General features: G+C 39.8%; 3 protein-coding genes across 5 annotated transcripts; 1 reads left to right on the plus strand and 2 right to left on the minus strand.

The window, feature by feature from the left end:
• Positions 1 to 277: 277 nt before the first annotated feature.
• rnf141 (ring finger protein 141) lies at positions 278 to 7,356 on the minus strand. Of its 3 annotated transcripts, none has more exons than XM_020924954.2 (8): positions 7,220 to 7,322; positions 6,865 to 6,992; positions 6,720 to 6,781; positions 5,375 to 5,524; positions 4,916 to 5,024; positions 3,721 to 3,899; positions 3,180 to 3,287; positions 278 to 2,819 (listed from the first exon to the last, which is right to left on the minus strand). In XM_020924954.2, the coding sequence occupies exons 4-8, from the start codon at positions 5,497 to 5,499 to the stop codon at positions 2,669 to 2,671; spliced, it is 672 nt and encodes a 223-aa protein (XP_020780613.1). In that variant the 5' UTR covers positions 5,500 to 5,524; positions 6,720 to 6,781; positions 6,865 to 6,992; positions 7,220 to 7,322; the 3' UTR covers positions 278 to 2,668. The 3 variants fall into 3 exon arrangements, with proteins under 3 accessions (XP_020780613.1, XP_020780614.1, XP_020780615.1); XM_020924955.2 differs by having other exon boundaries at positions 6,865 to 7,008; positions 7,220 to 7,311; XM_020924956.2 differs by lacking the exons at positions 6,720 to 6,781; positions 6,865 to 6,992 and having other exon boundaries at positions 7,220 to 7,356.
• Positions 7,322 to 12,664, plus strand: cunh11orf16 (chromosome unknown C11orf16 homolog). The gene is made up of 8 exons (XM_055155091.1): positions 7,322 to 8,006; positions 8,461 to 8,504; positions 9,626 to 9,696; positions 9,977 to 10,118; positions 10,399 to 10,660; positions 11,066 to 11,261; positions 11,417 to 11,748; positions 12,002 to 12,664. Exons 2-8 carry the CDS (start codon positions 8,472 to 8,474, stop codon positions 12,214 to 12,216), a joined length of 1,251 nt encoding a protein of 416 aa, XP_055011066.1. The 5' UTR covers positions 7,322 to 8,006; positions 8,461 to 8,471; the 3' UTR covers positions 12,217 to 12,664.
• A 10-nt stretch (positions 12,665 to 12,674) lies between these two features.
• Positions 12,675 to 15,680, minus strand: akip1 (A kinase (PRKA) interacting protein 1). The gene is made up of 5 exons (XM_020924987.2): positions 15,391 to 15,680; positions 14,676 to 14,870; positions 14,516 to 14,590; positions 13,796 to 13,900; positions 12,675 to 13,657 (listed from the first exon to the last, which is right to left on the minus strand). The coding sequence occupies exons 2-5, from the start codon at positions 14,865 to 14,867 to the stop codon at positions 13,481 to 13,483; spliced, it is 549 nt and encodes a 182-aa protein (XP_020780646.1). The 5' UTR covers positions 14,868 to 14,870; positions 15,391 to 15,680; the 3' UTR covers positions 12,675 to 13,480.
• Positions 15,681 to 16,001: the final 321 nt, after the last annotated feature.

A 16,001-nucleotide genomic window follows, 5' to 3' on the forward strand; every position in this document is an offset into this window, starting at 1 on the left:
GAAAGTGATTGACTCAGACTGTTGGCTAATGCTTGCTAGCTTTTGACTACTGTTATTTGAGAGGGACATGTTAACAGAACAAATCATCTCACCTGTTGTAGCACCAACTAAATCAGTACATTATGGTCAGACAGAACGGTGCTTCAGTTAGCATCAAACCCCCTGGGAATGTTGATGACATAAGGCTACAAAGTATCACTTAGGAAAATGTTACCAAACTGAATTCAGTTTAAATAAAATGTATAATGTACTAAATCATCTGCAGCACAAACAAAAGGGAAATTAAACAATTTATTTCATATTTTAAAACACAAAGTCAGCAACTTATTTCAACCCCAGAATTATTCTAAAACTTATCAAACCACCAGACCTCCAGCAAATTAAAATATAGCTACAATAGTAAGATATTAAAGGCATCAAAACATGAACAAAACGGAGAAAGAGTCAAATGAAGGAAGTCCAGCCAAGTTTCAAGTGCATATGACAGGTTACACTACACATTTCACTAAAACACAGTTAATATAATTATATTTAAACTTTGTTTTTGTTAAAAAAAAAAAATTTAAAAATCTTATTTTTAATAATTCTATTTATTCAATGTTTTAATTTTGGTGAAGATTATAATTTTACTTCTTGACACAAATGTGACATACTTAAGAGGTAATTCCGTGCACACAAACTGCCACTTAACGGATGTAAAACTGATTTGATATGAAAACTATTTTCCACAGGTACTATCCATAGACTATATAAGAAAGTAGATTAAGGGAGTAGTGTTCAGCTCCAGTCAAATGAAGTTCACGATGCTTGCGGTTACAGGAGCGAATTTGGAGCCAAGCTCCATATTAGAAATAGAATTTTATTAATGAACAAAATTGAAAAATAAAAAACCCAGGATTATGCAGAGCAGGTTAATACAAACATTTTAAGACCAAAATGACGTAGCTCACTACAGCAGTTAGAGCGATAGGTGACAGTCGTAAAGTCAATTAGAAATTGGGAGTCGATAGATCCCCCATGAACACTTCCTATTTGGAACACAGCAGCTGGCGGGTTAGCTATGTCCATTTATATATGGTATTATTCCACCGAACCAAGTCAGAATTAGAAAAAAGTGAAAACCTGTCACATGCATTTACAACCAATGGAGCTGCCCATAATATGACTTTGAATCTCACAGCCTCCAAATACACTGGACAATAACACTATGCAAATGCTGTAGTTACATTTTGCACAGTAATTGAATGCATATATTTTTTTGCATATTATTAATTAAAGGCACTGTACCAGATTTTTTTCTGCCTTAAAATGTGGAAAAACAGAACTAGTTAATTTTATTTTCATTGCAGTGGTCCAAAGTTATTCCTCACATACCTTATGCATTCTGAATATTTTAAGTATTCACCACGATGGCACTGAAAGTGCAGTTCCTGATTCTCAGACAATAAAATGCTTTATAATTAGGTGCAGACAGTAAACAAGCCTTATTTTGACTTCAAGAGCTGCTTATGGCCTACAATGTATCTGTACTGAAGCAAGAGACATTTTGCTCAAACACCTGGGAAAAAAATCTGGTACAGTGCGTTTAAAAACCATACTGTAGATCTGACCCATGTGCACAGAATAAAATTTAACATCACTTTATAGCTGCTTGTCCTTGCCTTGAATGTTCCACAGTATGGCATTAGCCTTATCTATCTCCATAGAGACAAGCAGGTGATATCAAAAGGACAAGTTACTGGTCAGATCAGTGGAGAGGTGACACTGCTCAGTCAGAATGCATGTTTATCACAAGCAATAAAAACACATGTAAAAACACAACTACAGCATTTGAAATTATTTGAAAAAGTCTTGTAACAACTTAACAACATTAGACTTCATAGACACAACTATAAGAAAACAAAAGTATAATTCTGATGTAATCTCACAAATCTTAAAATATAAATGAGAATGCCTCGATCACACCATTTCATCTGCTAAACTCTTTTTTACATGTTATTACAGTCTATACAGCAGGAGTCTCCAACCCTTTTCATCTGGCAAGCTACTTTTACAAAATGAAAATGCCAAAAAGCTCCTCATTTTAACGGTCACAAGAAACTGAATAAATTTAAGAGTCACAGCCTTAGATGGGGCACAGTTAGATGTTTATACGCTTACAAATTGCACGTTAGTCATCAAAATGACACATTTACAATTGTAATAGCCTTTTAATCAATCCAATCTTAGTTATTCAGCACAATACATGCAATTCAGAAATCCCTTGGCGAGCTACTTGAAAGGGGGTGGAGAGCCACTGGTAGCTCCCAAGCTACAGGTTGTAGACTCCTGCTTTACAGTGTTTAGATTTTCACAGAACTTCAAATGTTGGTTGTAAATTCAGTATTTTTGGTCAGTGAGTTAAAAATATAAAAATAACATTGAAATGAGTTGAGTTTTGGATTTGACTAAAGTGATAAAACTATGAGCCAAAACATTATGACCACAGCACACCAAGGGACTAAACCCAGGATTAAACCTGGACCAAAATATGATCTGTGTGGATGCTCAGTCATGTCTGCAAGGTTGAGGATGCACCCTTCAGTGGTCGTAATGTTACGGCTGTATACTCCTGTGTGGTAGTATTTGTACTACTGGATATAGTAGTAGTCGTACTCTGACAGTAGTACTATGGTCTGTGTGGATGCCCGGCCTCGTCTGCCAAGTCAAGGATATAACCGGCGAGCTCTTGGTCAGAGGGAAAGTCCGACACCACCCAGGATTCGTTAGCCGCGGTCACCTGCAGCCTACAGACTGGACAGTTCCTCTGCTGCCCCCTCCTGGACAAGAAAAGACAAAAAAGTGAGGGTTAGTTCAATAAACCTAAGACAGAAAGTCAGTGGGCTATTTTCAGAGTAGTTTCAGTGTAGTTAGCTCCTCCCTTCAGCCACATATAAGGCAGTTGACAAGCTGACCAGAACTCAAAAAGCAGCTTTGATGAGCAGCAAAATATCTGTTGTCCAGTTAACAGAACTAAATCTTATCTTTTGCTATGGATCCTACCCGGATGACTGAGGGATTACACAGACAACTGGATTTGTCCATGGTGCCAAAAGCGCACCCATTTTCATTTCCTATTTGGAACATGTTGGCTAGGGGGCCAGTTATGTACTGTGTGGATATACAGCGTATGGTCTCACCACTTGTCTATGCACTTCTGGCAGAAGATGTGGGCACAGGGCAGGATCAGGTCGGCTTTTCCATCCATACAAATACAGCACTCTTCTTCATCGGTCAGCTCTTTCACCCTGAGAAACAACATTCATGTCAACAAATGATGGCTGAAAAACTCAATATTTTTGGACTGGTTTTGATCATTTTCCTCAAATGAAATGATTTAAAATTAACAAATTTATTCACAACCCATAAGAGGGTTGTGTAGTCAGTGTAGTTTTGTGCCATGTCGGAGAATAAGGGTTGATAGTCGATATGCTAAAAACTGCAAATATCAATATATCGGCCAACAGATATGCAGGGGGAGGCGCTTTGGTGAAACACCCTCAGATCTGGAGGTTTAGAGAACTATTTTGAATCTGCAAAGGCATAGGTAGAACATGCAAACTCCACACATAAGACCTTCCTGTGTGTTAATTATTCTGCCATTGAGTATTTATATTAAGATGACATGCCGCTTTGGTGAAAGCTCTGTACTCCATACATGAGCACAGAGGTGTAATGTACCTTCCCATCCACATGGAGGCCTGGCAGGAATCTGTATTAGGAACCCCTCCTGATGTTCCCTCTGTAGCGCTCTCTGCTGTCAGCTCTGCAGCCTGACTCGTGATGTCTTTATACAGTTGAATGAACTGGTACAGGTTCATGATGCGAGAAGCCTCCACTGCTCCACTTTCTTTGTTTATCTGTGAAGAAGACAATGGAAATGGATTCTGGAAATATATTGTCTCGAACTCATTTACCACAGAACATTTTAGTTTAATTTAAGTACAGCAGCAGATCAATGCTCCAGGCAGGTTGCCACAGCACCACTGGTTGATGGATGGGCCAAATGCAGAGAATAAATAGAAACTGCTCCAGAAAGTATTTAAATTCAGACAACAGTGGATCTGGTGATAGAGAGTGGATACTTAACCTACAACGAATTCCTGGCACAAGTCACCGAACTCAGTGGTGTGTGAGTGAAGCAAAGGAGGAGAGGAGGAAGAGGATGTGAGGAGGAGGAGGAGAGAGGGCCAGAGGAGAGAGGGCCAGAGGAGAGAGGGCCAGAGGAAGAGAGGAGCGGAAGAGGAGAGGGTCAGGGGAAGGGAGAAGCAGAAGGGGAGAGGAGCAGATTAGGGATCGCTGGATCGATCCCCACTCTGAACACAACATAGTGACATTGTATCCTTAGGCAAGACACTTCAACCACCTTACCAATATATTAATGTCCTTTAAGGACATTCAAATTATTTTATTAAATTTATTCAAAACATATACATTACAAAACACACAATTCATCATGTCACAAATACTGACATCGCAGGAGCAATCAAAAGTTTGTACGAGTGAAGAGTGGCTGCGAAGAAACCTCACACCACAACCTAAATGTGAGTGCACCTTGCGTCACGTGTTTCCTGTCTAGTGGAAAACCACTCACTTTGAAACTAATCTTTAAAAGATCAAATAATTCCATTTAGATGCAAGTAAAAAATGTGTTATTATTATTTGTAAAATGTGGTACCATAGTACCACATTTTATTACAATTGGCCCTAAAAAAAATTATCCTGTTACATGTGGTGGGCTTTAGATGTGTCAAGGGAGGAGCTAACTGAAGAAGCCTCTTGAATGAGTGGACAAACTTTTGTTGTGTTGTCAGAATTCCATTTGCTTTACAGTTTTCTTGTTGTTGGATGTGGCAATCCACAGTGAGGCACTGACCTTTGTGCAGACGACTCTGACCGCAACCTTCCACAGAGCCGACGCGTCTGACCCCGGTTCCACCTCGAACAGGAGGTGCTTCTGCTGCCCGGCCGCCAATCTCGCAGTCCTGAGAAAAGCGAGAGATCAGCCATGCTCTTCTGAGCCCAATTAGTATCGTCCATTAGAGCCTTTTCTCTGCTCCTCTGACCCTCTCCTCTGCACCATCTGCTCTTCTGACCCTTTCCCTGTTCCTCCTCTGCACTTTTTGCTCCTCTTCTACACCATCTGCTCCTATTCTGCATCATCTGCTTCTCCTCTGCCCCTCTCCTTTGCTCCTATGACCCTCTCCTCTACATCCACCCCTCCATCTGACCCTCCTGTGACCTTTTCCTCTGACCCTCTCCTCTTCTGTTCCTCTCTTCCTCTGGCCCTCTCTCCTCTCGTGCTCTTCCTTCTCTCGACCTCTGCTTCACTCACACATCATTGAGTTCGGCGACTCGTGCCAGGAACTCGTCGTAGGTTAAGTATCCACTCTCTTTCACCAGAGCTGCGTGTCTTAGGAGCTTCTCTGGCAACCGAGCCACAGCCTGGCCCTGCCCCATCAGAGAGACCAGGAGAGGGGGAGACCTAAGGAGAGGAACCAGAGAGAATCAGGACTGAACCCGGACTGAATCAGAACTGAACCAGGGCTGATCCAGGACTGATCCAGGACTGATATAGGACTGATCCAAGACTGATCCAGGACTGATCCAGGACTGATCCAGGACTGAACCAGAATTGAACGAGACAGTAAACTAGGACCAGGACTGAAATAGGTCTGAAACAAGGAATGAGACAGGTCTAAAACAGGTCTGAAACAGGGTTGAACCAGGATGAAACTAAGACTAAACCAGGACTAAACCAGGACTAAACCAAAAGTGTTCTCAATGCTGAAAGTGACACAGACAATATGGGTATAGCAATCCATGTCAGCTGTAAACAAGTTTAACTCTAAAACTCATCCCTTTGGGGCTGGACTTAAACTTAGAGGAGGATAAATCCAGATTCTGTCAACTGAAGTCACGTCTTTTTATAAAACACATTCAAAAACAACTGCAGTGTTGTACAAAGGCAATATAAAGTGCTATCTTATAAAACTAAACATATAAAAACAATACCTACAATACAATAAACAATACAGTACACATTTTTGCTCAGCTTGAGTTAAATGCCAGTGCATACAAATGAGTTTTCAACAAAGATTTAATATAGATTGGGCTGTTCTAATACCAAGAGTAAGACTGTTCGAGAGACTGGGACCAGCTACAGCAAAAGCCCAGTCCCCTCTAGTTTTTAGCCAGAGCCCTGGAACTTATGAAATCATCTGGTCTGCTGATCTCAAAGCTCTAACAGAAGCAATAAATAAAATCTTAAAATCAATTCTAAACCTGACCTATGACAGTCTCTACATTGAACCACTCCTAGATGAACAAGGGATTAAACTGTCTTATTTCCAAAATACAGGAAGAAGAAAAAACACCCATGGCTTTACCCCAAAAGTGAAGTTTGTCTGACAAATGGTCATATTTTTCTGAACAAACTGTTCTAACCAAAAAAGGAAGTCTTCCATATTAGACTGATTAACCCTGTCCCTGTACTTGTGTTTGACAGAGCATCACCAGAATCATCTACACAAGCTTTTCATAAAGTAGACCCCACAGGTCAAAACACACTGTTCCACCTTCTAACATCATACGGTGGTAATTCAGAAGTGCTCCTGTGTATTTAAAGACCATTCACTTTGAGTTCAAAAGAAGCTGAAAAGCCTAAATAAACAACAGACCTTTAATAACATCCAGTGCTTTTCAGAACAGGTGTAAACTGCGAGTGTCTCCAGAATGAGCTCTAGAAATATAAAACACACCAATGTAGAGAAGGTTTCAGCGTTGGTTATCTGGACACCGTTTCTACTGTACTGTCTTACTCACTGTATAATTAAGATCAGTTCATATCATAGATCCGCGGTCGAAAGTTCATCAGTCTCGTGTCTGTCTCATTTAGCTGTGTGTGACATAACTAGCCTCCAAACAATCAAACCAGGGACGTGTCACAAGCCCTGAAACAAATGGCAGCTCAAAGACGCGTTAAAAAAAATCACATCTGATCTAGAAAAACATGTAACATTAGAATAATGTAAATGTAAACAGGATTTACAGTTTTAAGGTTTGGCGCTTCTTTAGTGGCTTCATTGATTTTTACTGGTTTGAATGTGTTAAAATGACAAATGTTCCGTATCTTAAAGGTCGTGAGGAAAAGCGGAAAATACAATGTTTAAATTCTTACCAAAAAGAGAAATCATCAGAAATTAGGCTGTTTTTAGAGCAACTCTTTCGTTAGCTTCACGTTAGCCGCTGCTGCTTCTGTTGTTGTTGTTGATAGACAGCCGTCGCAGCTTGATGACGTAATACAGATTATAAAATCTAAAAAAACCAACAGCAAAACAAAAACATGTTAATGCATTACGGAAACCTTCATAGTGGACAATTTGATCGTTGACAGTGATAATAGCTATAAGTTGTCAAATGTTCTATCATCGCCTAAAAAAAACAAAACAAAAACTGATTCCCATAAAAGTAAATATTGATGACATCTCACCCATTATTTCAACAATAAATGTCTGCTAAGTAACAGTAATGGAATTCCTTTGTGTGATGTTAAGACTTTCAACCAGGAAGTAAAATTTGAAACCTAAACATTTAACTAAATTTTAAATATAATAATTTTGAATATTGATTTTTATTGTAATTATATATTTATTTTTGTATTTATTTGTATTGTTACTTGCTTAAATTAGTTATCTTGTTTTGATACTAGTTAGTATTGTTTAGTATCTGATTTACACCACCCAACTTCAGAGACACAGTGAGAGGACAAAAGACTGCACTGTTCTCTCATAAGGCTCAACACAACTGCTCCAGTCACACACAGCTTCAAAACAACAGTGTTCAGAAAGACGTGCTCTGATTGGTGGATGATTGGAAGTGTACAGTTGTCTCCTTAGTGACGGTCAACAGTCCTGATCTCCATAGAAACAGTACTAACAGAGAGACTTGGTGTTCCAGCTCTGAAGGTATTTAGAGTTCATTAAGTTTGTCACAATTTTCATCAAAGTATCAGATTTAGATTTAGATAGATTTACTCTGTATAACTGACTTGTAATTTAATTATATTTCATTAGACTTTATAGCTGCACTCTGTAACTTTTGGAAAATTGTTTGTTCTAATGAAAATGTTATTATTTTTGCCTGAATGTTCCACAGTATGGCATTAACTTATTTTTTCTTTCATCCATTCAGTTACTGCCAATTACTTCCAGTTGTTGCCAAAAACTATCTGGATTTGTTGAGTCACCTGCTTGTCTCCCTGGAGATTGCTAAATTTGATGTCATACTGTGGAATATTGCAAGCAAAACGACGAAATAGACAATCAAAGTTTAGAAATAGAAGCTCATATAGTGCATTTTAGTTTTGAATCAGATTTTTAGCTTATTAATATTCCTTTATTCACACTCTCTGTCCCGTAGGACCCTGAAGCATGTGGAGCTGCGAAAACTCAATGTATTCAAAGGTAAATCAAATAAAACTTCCCCCTCTCATGAACAATAGCCACAGCCACCAATACAGTAATACTGAACTGGACTTTGCATTGACACTAAAACTAGTAATGTGATGTTTGTGTATGAGACAGCTATTTTGAATCGTTCTTTAATGTGAATGGTTGGAACTGGACCAAATTTTTTAAAAGAACCAAATCTTTTTCCTTTCACATTTTGTGCATTTTTTAACTGATTAATTCAGAACCAACACGAGAATCAGCACAGAAGCAGAGCAGGCAACAGAAGTGAGAGCTTTCTACACAAAAAAAAATTTGACATCATAATAGTTACTTTAAAAAAAAAAAGAATAGATCCAAAAGATTTGGATCCCATACAGGGGCTGAAAGTGTTAACACTAGTTAAAACTCCACATGTCGGTATGTCCCTGTCCCATCAGAACTATAGTGTTTGATGCTCTAAACCTAATTTAGTTGTGGCGAGGAGAAAATTCAGTTTGTCGACTGGACAAAACTTAGTTTGGTTGAAGACATTTCGCAGCTCATCCAAGCTGCTTCTTCAGTTCTGGTTAGAATGTTGGTGAACACTTCCTTATATCTACAGGGAGGAGCTAACTAATTGAAACTAACACACCTACTTGTTTACAGTTTCTGTTTGTTAGTTTGGCCTATTGAAATGTACAGGGTGTGGGGTCTAATAAGCATAACAATTCAGGGTCATACTGGAGCTTCAACACCTCTGGATCTGACCTGGCTACACCTATTGTTCTCTTGTTTGTTTAGATTTAGGTTTGAGGATGGAGTTGTAAATATGAGATACAGGGCAATAGGCCAAACTAACAAACAGAAACTGTAAACAAGTAGGTGTGTTAGTTTCAGTTAGTTAGCTCCTCCCTGCAGATATAAGGAAGTGTCCACCAGCATTCTAACCAGAACTGAAGAAGCAGCTTGGATGAGCTGCGAAATGACTTCAACCAAACTAACTTTGTCCAGTCGACAAACTGAATTTTCTCCTCACCATGGATTCTACCTGGACGACTGAGGGATTCTTCACACTAATTTAGTTGTTTTCTCTGACAATAACAATACAATCTTGAATCTCTCTCCGAAGCTCTCTGAACCTGTTTTTCCCTCAGGACCAATCAGAACATTGCTCTCCAGTCACATGTCTCAGACCCACCTCCTGTCCGTCATCTCCTCTCAACAGGTCTGTCAAAGAATATGTTTCTTTTTCAGTTTATTTTAATCAGGGCTGTTAAAGCTGCACTATGCAAATTTTTTTTGTGAAAAGTGCAACACCTGCTTGTCTCCACAGAGATGTTATTGCTTTGTCTAGAATGTTTCATAGCATGGCAATAATCGTATTTATCTAATCTTAAATGTTTTAATTTATAAAGTTTTGTATAAAAATGTTAACTACTTTGAATATAATTTTTAGCCATGTGATTCTACTTTTACTTAAGTACACATTTTCATCTGTGTCTCAGGTCCAGAGTGGTTCCTTCTGTCTCTCATCTCTCTTCTCTCCAAAACTCATATCCAGATGAGTTTTTCTCTGGAGTTCCAGTCCTTGCCCGAAATCAACAAGACGGATTCTACCATCAGGCAACTGTGGTCCACAAGGTCCAGGTGTGGGGAAGAGCAGTGGGAGGGTATCTGATGCAATCTGACACACAGGGAGGGCATCTGACAGACAGGGAGGGCATCTGACACACAGGACTACAGAATGTGAGGACATCTGATGTAACCCATGCTCCTGTTTTTCCTCAGAGCTAGCACTCTGTGTGGCTGGCGCAGTTCCTGGGCTCTTGGCAGTTGCTCTGTGCTCATCTGACTCACAGGGCCACAGAATGGGAGGGCATCTGAGTCACTGGGAGGGCATCTTAACCTGTGTTGTGTTTGTCCTTAGAGCTGCAGGGGATTGTGGGTAGTGCAGTTCTATGGCTCTCGACAGCTCCTCTCTGCTCTTGACATGGTTCAGTTTGATCAGAGTCGACTCAAATGTCTCAGACCTGGAGACACTGTTCTCTGCCCCATCAGTGTGGACTACAGCTCCCATCATGCACTGGGGCCAGGGACCAGACCAGGATCTGAACCAGGATTACAGTTTGGACTTGGGTCTGAGCGTTTTGGACCTGGGAGAGTGGTCTCAGTGACAAAGGAGATCTCAGGTAGGAAGATTTGATACTTTGACATCATTCTGGGGGTGTTCTACATGTGTGTCTATGATGGAATGTTCAGCAGTTACCATGGTGACACAATGTACACATTTGCCAACACTGTCAAAAAAGCTGATTATATGATCCTGAAAATGTACTGTTTTAATCCATTTTGTATTTTTTCTTGAGTGTTCAGACTATCTTAAAACTTTTTAACAGTGTTTACTAATGTGTGCATTGTGTCACAATGGTAACGGCTGAACATTACACCATAGATATTCAGGCAGAACCCCCCCCCCAGCATGATGCCACAGCAACGTATCAGTAGTAAAATGTGCTATGTGTTTAAGCTGGTCTTATATTAGAGTCTCTCTCTTTATGAGTTTAATAATATGTTTTTATATTTCTCTCTTTCAGATCCTTTGGTTCGTGTCCTCCTCTGGGACAGTCATGTCTCCATCTCTCCTCTGTCCTCCCTGTGTCCTCTGCCCCAAAACCTCTTCTACAGAATCTCACGAGAGCTGTTCCGGGTAGGCTGTCAATCCTGTGCCTGTTACCATAGCGACCGCACCACTTGTCCATCACTCCCCAAAGAGCTGCACCGAGGACAGAGGTGATAAGAGTAAATTTATGGTTCAGAGTTAATAGCTCCATCACAAAAAGCTCCATATATGCGTGTGTGTGTGTGTAAAAGTATAAAGTATGATACACTCTGAAAAGCAATTTATAAAAAGAGTCATCCATGTGTTTCCATGACAACCATATCAGATGTCCAACCCTCTGTTACAACGGTGACTGCATCACCTGTCCTTCACCTCCTCCCTGTCTATGCTGCTGCCTCTGGAACCAGACCAGTGCTAAAACTGGACTAACCTGGTCTGAACCAGGACTAATCGAGTCTGAACAAGGTATAAGGTCTGACTCCGGGTTCTGCTCAGACCAGGTCCGGACCAGAGAAGAACAGGAGGAGGAGGAGGAGGAAGAGGAAGAGGAAGAGAAGGAGGGGGGGTCAGAGTTCAAGAGGACACATCAGAGGAGAGAGCGTCCCCCCTGGAGATACTGGAGAAGGACAGGACCTGAACCACAACACAAGAAACCAGGTCTGAATCAGCACTAAACCAGGACTAAACCAGGACTGAACAAAGACTGAACCAGATTAAACCAGGATTAAAGTAGGTCTGAACCAGGACTAAACCCAAGACTAAAGCAGAGCCAAAACTAAGACAAAACCAGGACTAAAGTCGATCCAAACCAGAACTAACCGAGGACTAAACCAGACCTTTTTATAGACACGTTTCTTTGGATTTTAAAATCTAAATATTTCATATTGTTATTCTCTGTGTGTGCCTGCAGGAGGTGCTGTGACCAGGAGACCTCCGCAGTTTTCTTATGTCATGTTCCCTTCCCCGCAGAGCAGATCCTCAACCAATCACAGTGCAGTGTTTCAGCTGCTGGCCAATCACACGAGAGGAGGTGGACTTTTCAAATACAGACCACACCCACCACAGAATCCAGCTAATCAGAGGCCCCCGTCAGCTGCCTTTCACAGGCCAAGATCGGTTGTTTAAACGTCTGTATTGAGTCACATTTTGTACAGTTATAGTATGAGCTTATATAAAACGTAACTCAGTCCTAGAGTAAATACTTCACTGTGATTGGTTAACTCCACCTGTCACTCAGTAGGTGGGTGTGACTGTGTTTGAGCACAGAGCTGCTTTATTGCTGCACTGTGTAACTTTTCTGGTGAAGGGTCTGTTACCTGAGCTTGTTTCTATGGAAATAGTTGTTTTTATTGCCAAAAATACTTACTAAATACTAGTTACCTGTTTTTCTCCATGAAGATTGAAAAGATTTATGCCTTACTGTGGAATACTCTAAGCAAAACAACCATATACTGTCCACTCCATGGAGACAAGCAAGTGATGGTCAATACTCCACTATAGCCTAGTCATTCATAATTTTCATAACATAATTCACACAAAATGTTGAAAATATACTTTTTATTTAAAAAAAAAATAAAATCTGCGCGTTTCATAATTCTCCAAAAACAGACAAGAAAATAAAGTTTATATTTGAACACCATGATGTTGTTGTGCAGGTTTAAATACTGTTATGGTCAAATCCTAATGAGTAATTTAAGTGCATTTTGAAAATATTATATATATATCATTAAAGTTACACTACAGGAAATAACTTGCCTAGGATCAAGAACACACAGTTTTCTAATATTTTCTGAAGATGTGAGTCTGGTCACTGGTGAATCTCCCTGAGCGTGATTGAGAGGTAGATTAGTCAATGGTCCATCTGTATCAAAACAAGTATGGCTGCTTACAAGGATAAAAGAAAGGACAAAAATATTACATGGCACTGAAAAACATAGCAGACTTCTGTAGAATCAAAGAGAAAAGCACTAAACTCATGCATCACAGAAACAACAAATCTGATTCTACAATGGTGTGTGTGTGGTGACCAGACTGATACAGTATACCTCTACATAAAAAATACAGAGATATCAGTCTAGATTTTTCAGGCAAAAAAATACCAAGAATAAAACTGGAACAGCCCCTAAGAAATATTGTTTGAGATTCGCTCCACAAACTTGTCATATTAATCTTATGCCTTAAAGTCCAATTGACAACAATTACATCTTTGGGGTTGAATAGTGTGTGTTGAAAACATTTTCTGAAGCTCTATAGTAAAAAATGATTACATATGTTTTAGCATGTATAATCCTTATGTTGTGTTAGATATGATTTGCATAAAAAAATAACCCTTAAAAACTCTGAACTTTGATACAGGATTGTATTGAATATGCGCTGGGTCACACGGGTGTCAGAGGTGAAAGGTCAAGAGGACGCTGTCTCCATCGTCCAGAGAGACCAGATGAGTCTGTTGCTGCAGAGACTCACTGCCAGAGACCAGGTGAGAGTGTTGCCGTGGAGACTCAAGGGCAGAGGCAGTAACAGAGTAAGTGCCTGGACGAACCTCGATGTAAAAGTCCTCACCAGACTAAAAACAAGAAGAACTGTGTCAGATGCCCACCCTGTGTCTCCATGGGGTCTTATGTGTAAATGCTGCTAGCCTTGTAGTTTTTAATCTTCTACAAACATAATGTTAGTCAGAAAAACAGCAGTGACATAATTTTACCTGAAGGTGTGTGGTTGGGGAGAGAGAGGCAGAGGAGGAACCATGGAACCGGCAAACATGAGTCTGCTCCGAGTGTGAGAGGGAGGCCAGAGACACATGGTACTTCTGAAATAATACACATATGTAATTACAATTTAAGTAATATTAAAGGAACTGTATGTAAGATTTTGATTTAAAATTTCATAAACATGACCTCTCTGTGCCCCCAGTTATAAGGTAAACATGTTCATATCAAGTATAGCTTTTATATGCAGTTCTAATGCTGATGTACTCTTAATTTAAAAAACACTGGACATGAAGTCCTTTTTATAATTTGGTGTTTTGTTTCTCAAAACCATTATACAATCAGAAAGCAGAAAGTCTCACATGACTCTCTTTAGGGTGCCAGTTTCAATGCTGAACTCCAGTTGGTTTAAACCTAAAGTGCCTAGCTCTGATCTGATTGGTCACTACCTAAACCCCAGCATCTGCAGCCAGTCATGACTCAGTGCTAGTGCAGCCTCTGCAACTCAGTGAGGGAATTCTGGAGGTTCTGAGCTTTCACCTGTCTATATACTGAGAATGAAAAAAAACTTGGATGTGTCTTCTATGTGCAGGTTAAAACTCTGGCAACCTGGCAAATTGTGATTGTGATACCATTTTTTTTTTAAAGTAAAAGACAGGAAATATATAGGAACTTTAATTTAATAAGACAATGAAAAAGTGAATTAAAAGTCAGACCTGACAGAGCAGCGATGTTTGAGACATAAACTCAGAGAGAGAGGAAAAAGCTTTGGTCAACTTCACACCAACTCTCTGTGAAAAAACAAGCATTAAAGTCAGAACTAAACCAGAACTAAACCAAGACCAAGACACTGAATTACAGAGTTAGATTTCAGACCTGTGCCCCCTGCTCTGGGTTCTCTTGTTGCATCTCTTGATATGTCTCTTCTCTGGATTCTCTCTGGGTGCTGTCGGAGCTGCAGCTTGCAGGACTGATCTGGGTCCAGTCCACTTTCCGTTTGGATGCCCGATCCAAAACCTCCAGACCCAAAACCAGAGAGCGCTGCAGGGAGACATCCAGGTCTGACATGGTCTGTAATAAAGATGAAATATGAATATTTCTACCACCACTACTACTGCTACTTAGACAAAACAAACTCCTGTTCCATTTTCAAAAAAATATGTTTTACAATTTTATAATATTTTAATTACACCAAAAATACTTTTGGCTTTTGGAAATATTACTATACAAACCATAAGCTGTGAGCAATTGGAACTTTTATAAATGGCTCTATCCGTTTTTACAAATTAACTCTTTATACGTTTGTCACATTTATCAAAGTTAATCTACACAGTAATTGCAATTAAGTGAGGTGATCCTCAGACACACTTCAGGTCGGAGGCCTAAACCAGGACTGAACCAGGACTGAACCAGGATTATACCAGGCCTCAATGAAGTTTAAAACAAGATTTATGGAACCATGGTCCAAACAAGTTAGCCATAAATCAGACCTAAACCATCATTAAACCATGATTAAACCAGTCCTAAACCATGTCTAAACCAGGACTAACCCAGGATTCTAACCCTGTGACAGCTGCTCAGGTCCCCTCACCTCCGTCCCGCTGCTTCTCAGTTTCTTTCGGAGCTTGGTTCGGTTCGGCCCCGGCTCCTTACTCCTATTTTCGGTTTGGTCCCGACAGTTTCCCGTCGCTATAAACTCCGCAGCTCCATTCCACCCGCGGAGTCACTGCACGTTCATTAACTTTTATTCCATTTGTATTTATGTTATTTACTTCAAATCTGTCTCCAGTTTAATCCATGCTTTCAGTAATACTTTACAGATCCATGTTCTAACTGATACATGCTGCTTTCACTTCATGAAATCAAAACAGGAAGTAAGGTGCACCAAACCACGCCCACGTTTTTTAGTTTTTTTTTAGTAGAACTTTACGTCAAACAGTGAACACGAATTCAATGTACTTACACTAAAACGTCGTATAATTTTATATATTTACTTTACTGGAGAATAAAGAAACCCAAGAACCTATAATTACATTATATTCTAATCTGTTATAACGTTGTTTCCTCATTAAAACATACTGTTGAGTTTAATTTCATTCACAATTTTTAACACACAAATACCACATAATTAGGCTGTGTTCTTCAGAAACACTCCACCTTGTGATGTCATGTGATAATTCAGAAAGTGCTCCACTGTGTTTC

This window comes from Boleophthalmus pectinirostris, unplaced genomic scaffold, assembly GCF_026225935.1.
Source record: "Boleophthalmus pectinirostris isolate CB_2022bp ecotype Guang Dong unplaced genomic scaffold, ASM2622593v1 HiC_scaffold_2, whole genome shotgun sequence".
NCBI classification, from domain to species: Eukaryota; Metazoa; Chordata; class Actinopteri; order Gobiiformes; family Gobiidae; genus Boleophthalmus; species Boleophthalmus pectinirostris.

Coding starts and splice junctions, on each gene's coding strand:
- rnf141 (XM_020924956.2), bottom strand. CDS start 5,499: ATGGGGCAGGGCCAGGCTGTGGCTCGGTTGCCAGAGAAGCTCCTAAGA. Junction 5,025..5,374: donor GTCGCCGAACTCAATGATGT/GTGAGTGAAGCA, acceptor CGCTTTTCTCAG/GACTGCGAGATTGGCGGCCG. Junction 3,900..4,915: donor TCAGAGTCGTCTGCACAAAG/GTCAGTGCCTCA, acceptor TCTTCTTCACAG/ATAAACAAAGAAAGTGGAGC.
- cunh11orf16 (XM_055155091.1), top strand. CDS start 8,472: ATGTGGAGCTGCGAAAACTCAATGTATTCAAAG. Junction 10,119..10,398: donor CTGTGGTCCACAAGGTCCAG/GTGTGGGGAAGA, acceptor GTTTGTCCTTAG/AGCTGCAGGGGATTGTGGGT. Junction 11,262..11,416: donor GAGCTGCACCGAGGACAGAG/GTGATAAGAGTA, acceptor CAACCATATCAG/ATGTCCAACCCTCTGTTACA.
- akip1 (XM_020924987.2), bottom strand. CDS start 14,867: ATGTCAGACCTGGATGTCTCCCTGCAGCGCTCTCTGGTTTTGGGTCTG. Junction 14,591..14,675: donor ACCCAGAGCAGGGGGCACAG/GTCTGAAATCTA, acceptor GTTTTTTCACAG/AGAGTTGGTGTGAAGTTGAC. Junction 13,658..13,795: donor CCCCAACCACACACCTTCAG/GTAAAATTATGT, acceptor TCTTGTTTTTAG/TCTGGTGAGGACTTTTACAT.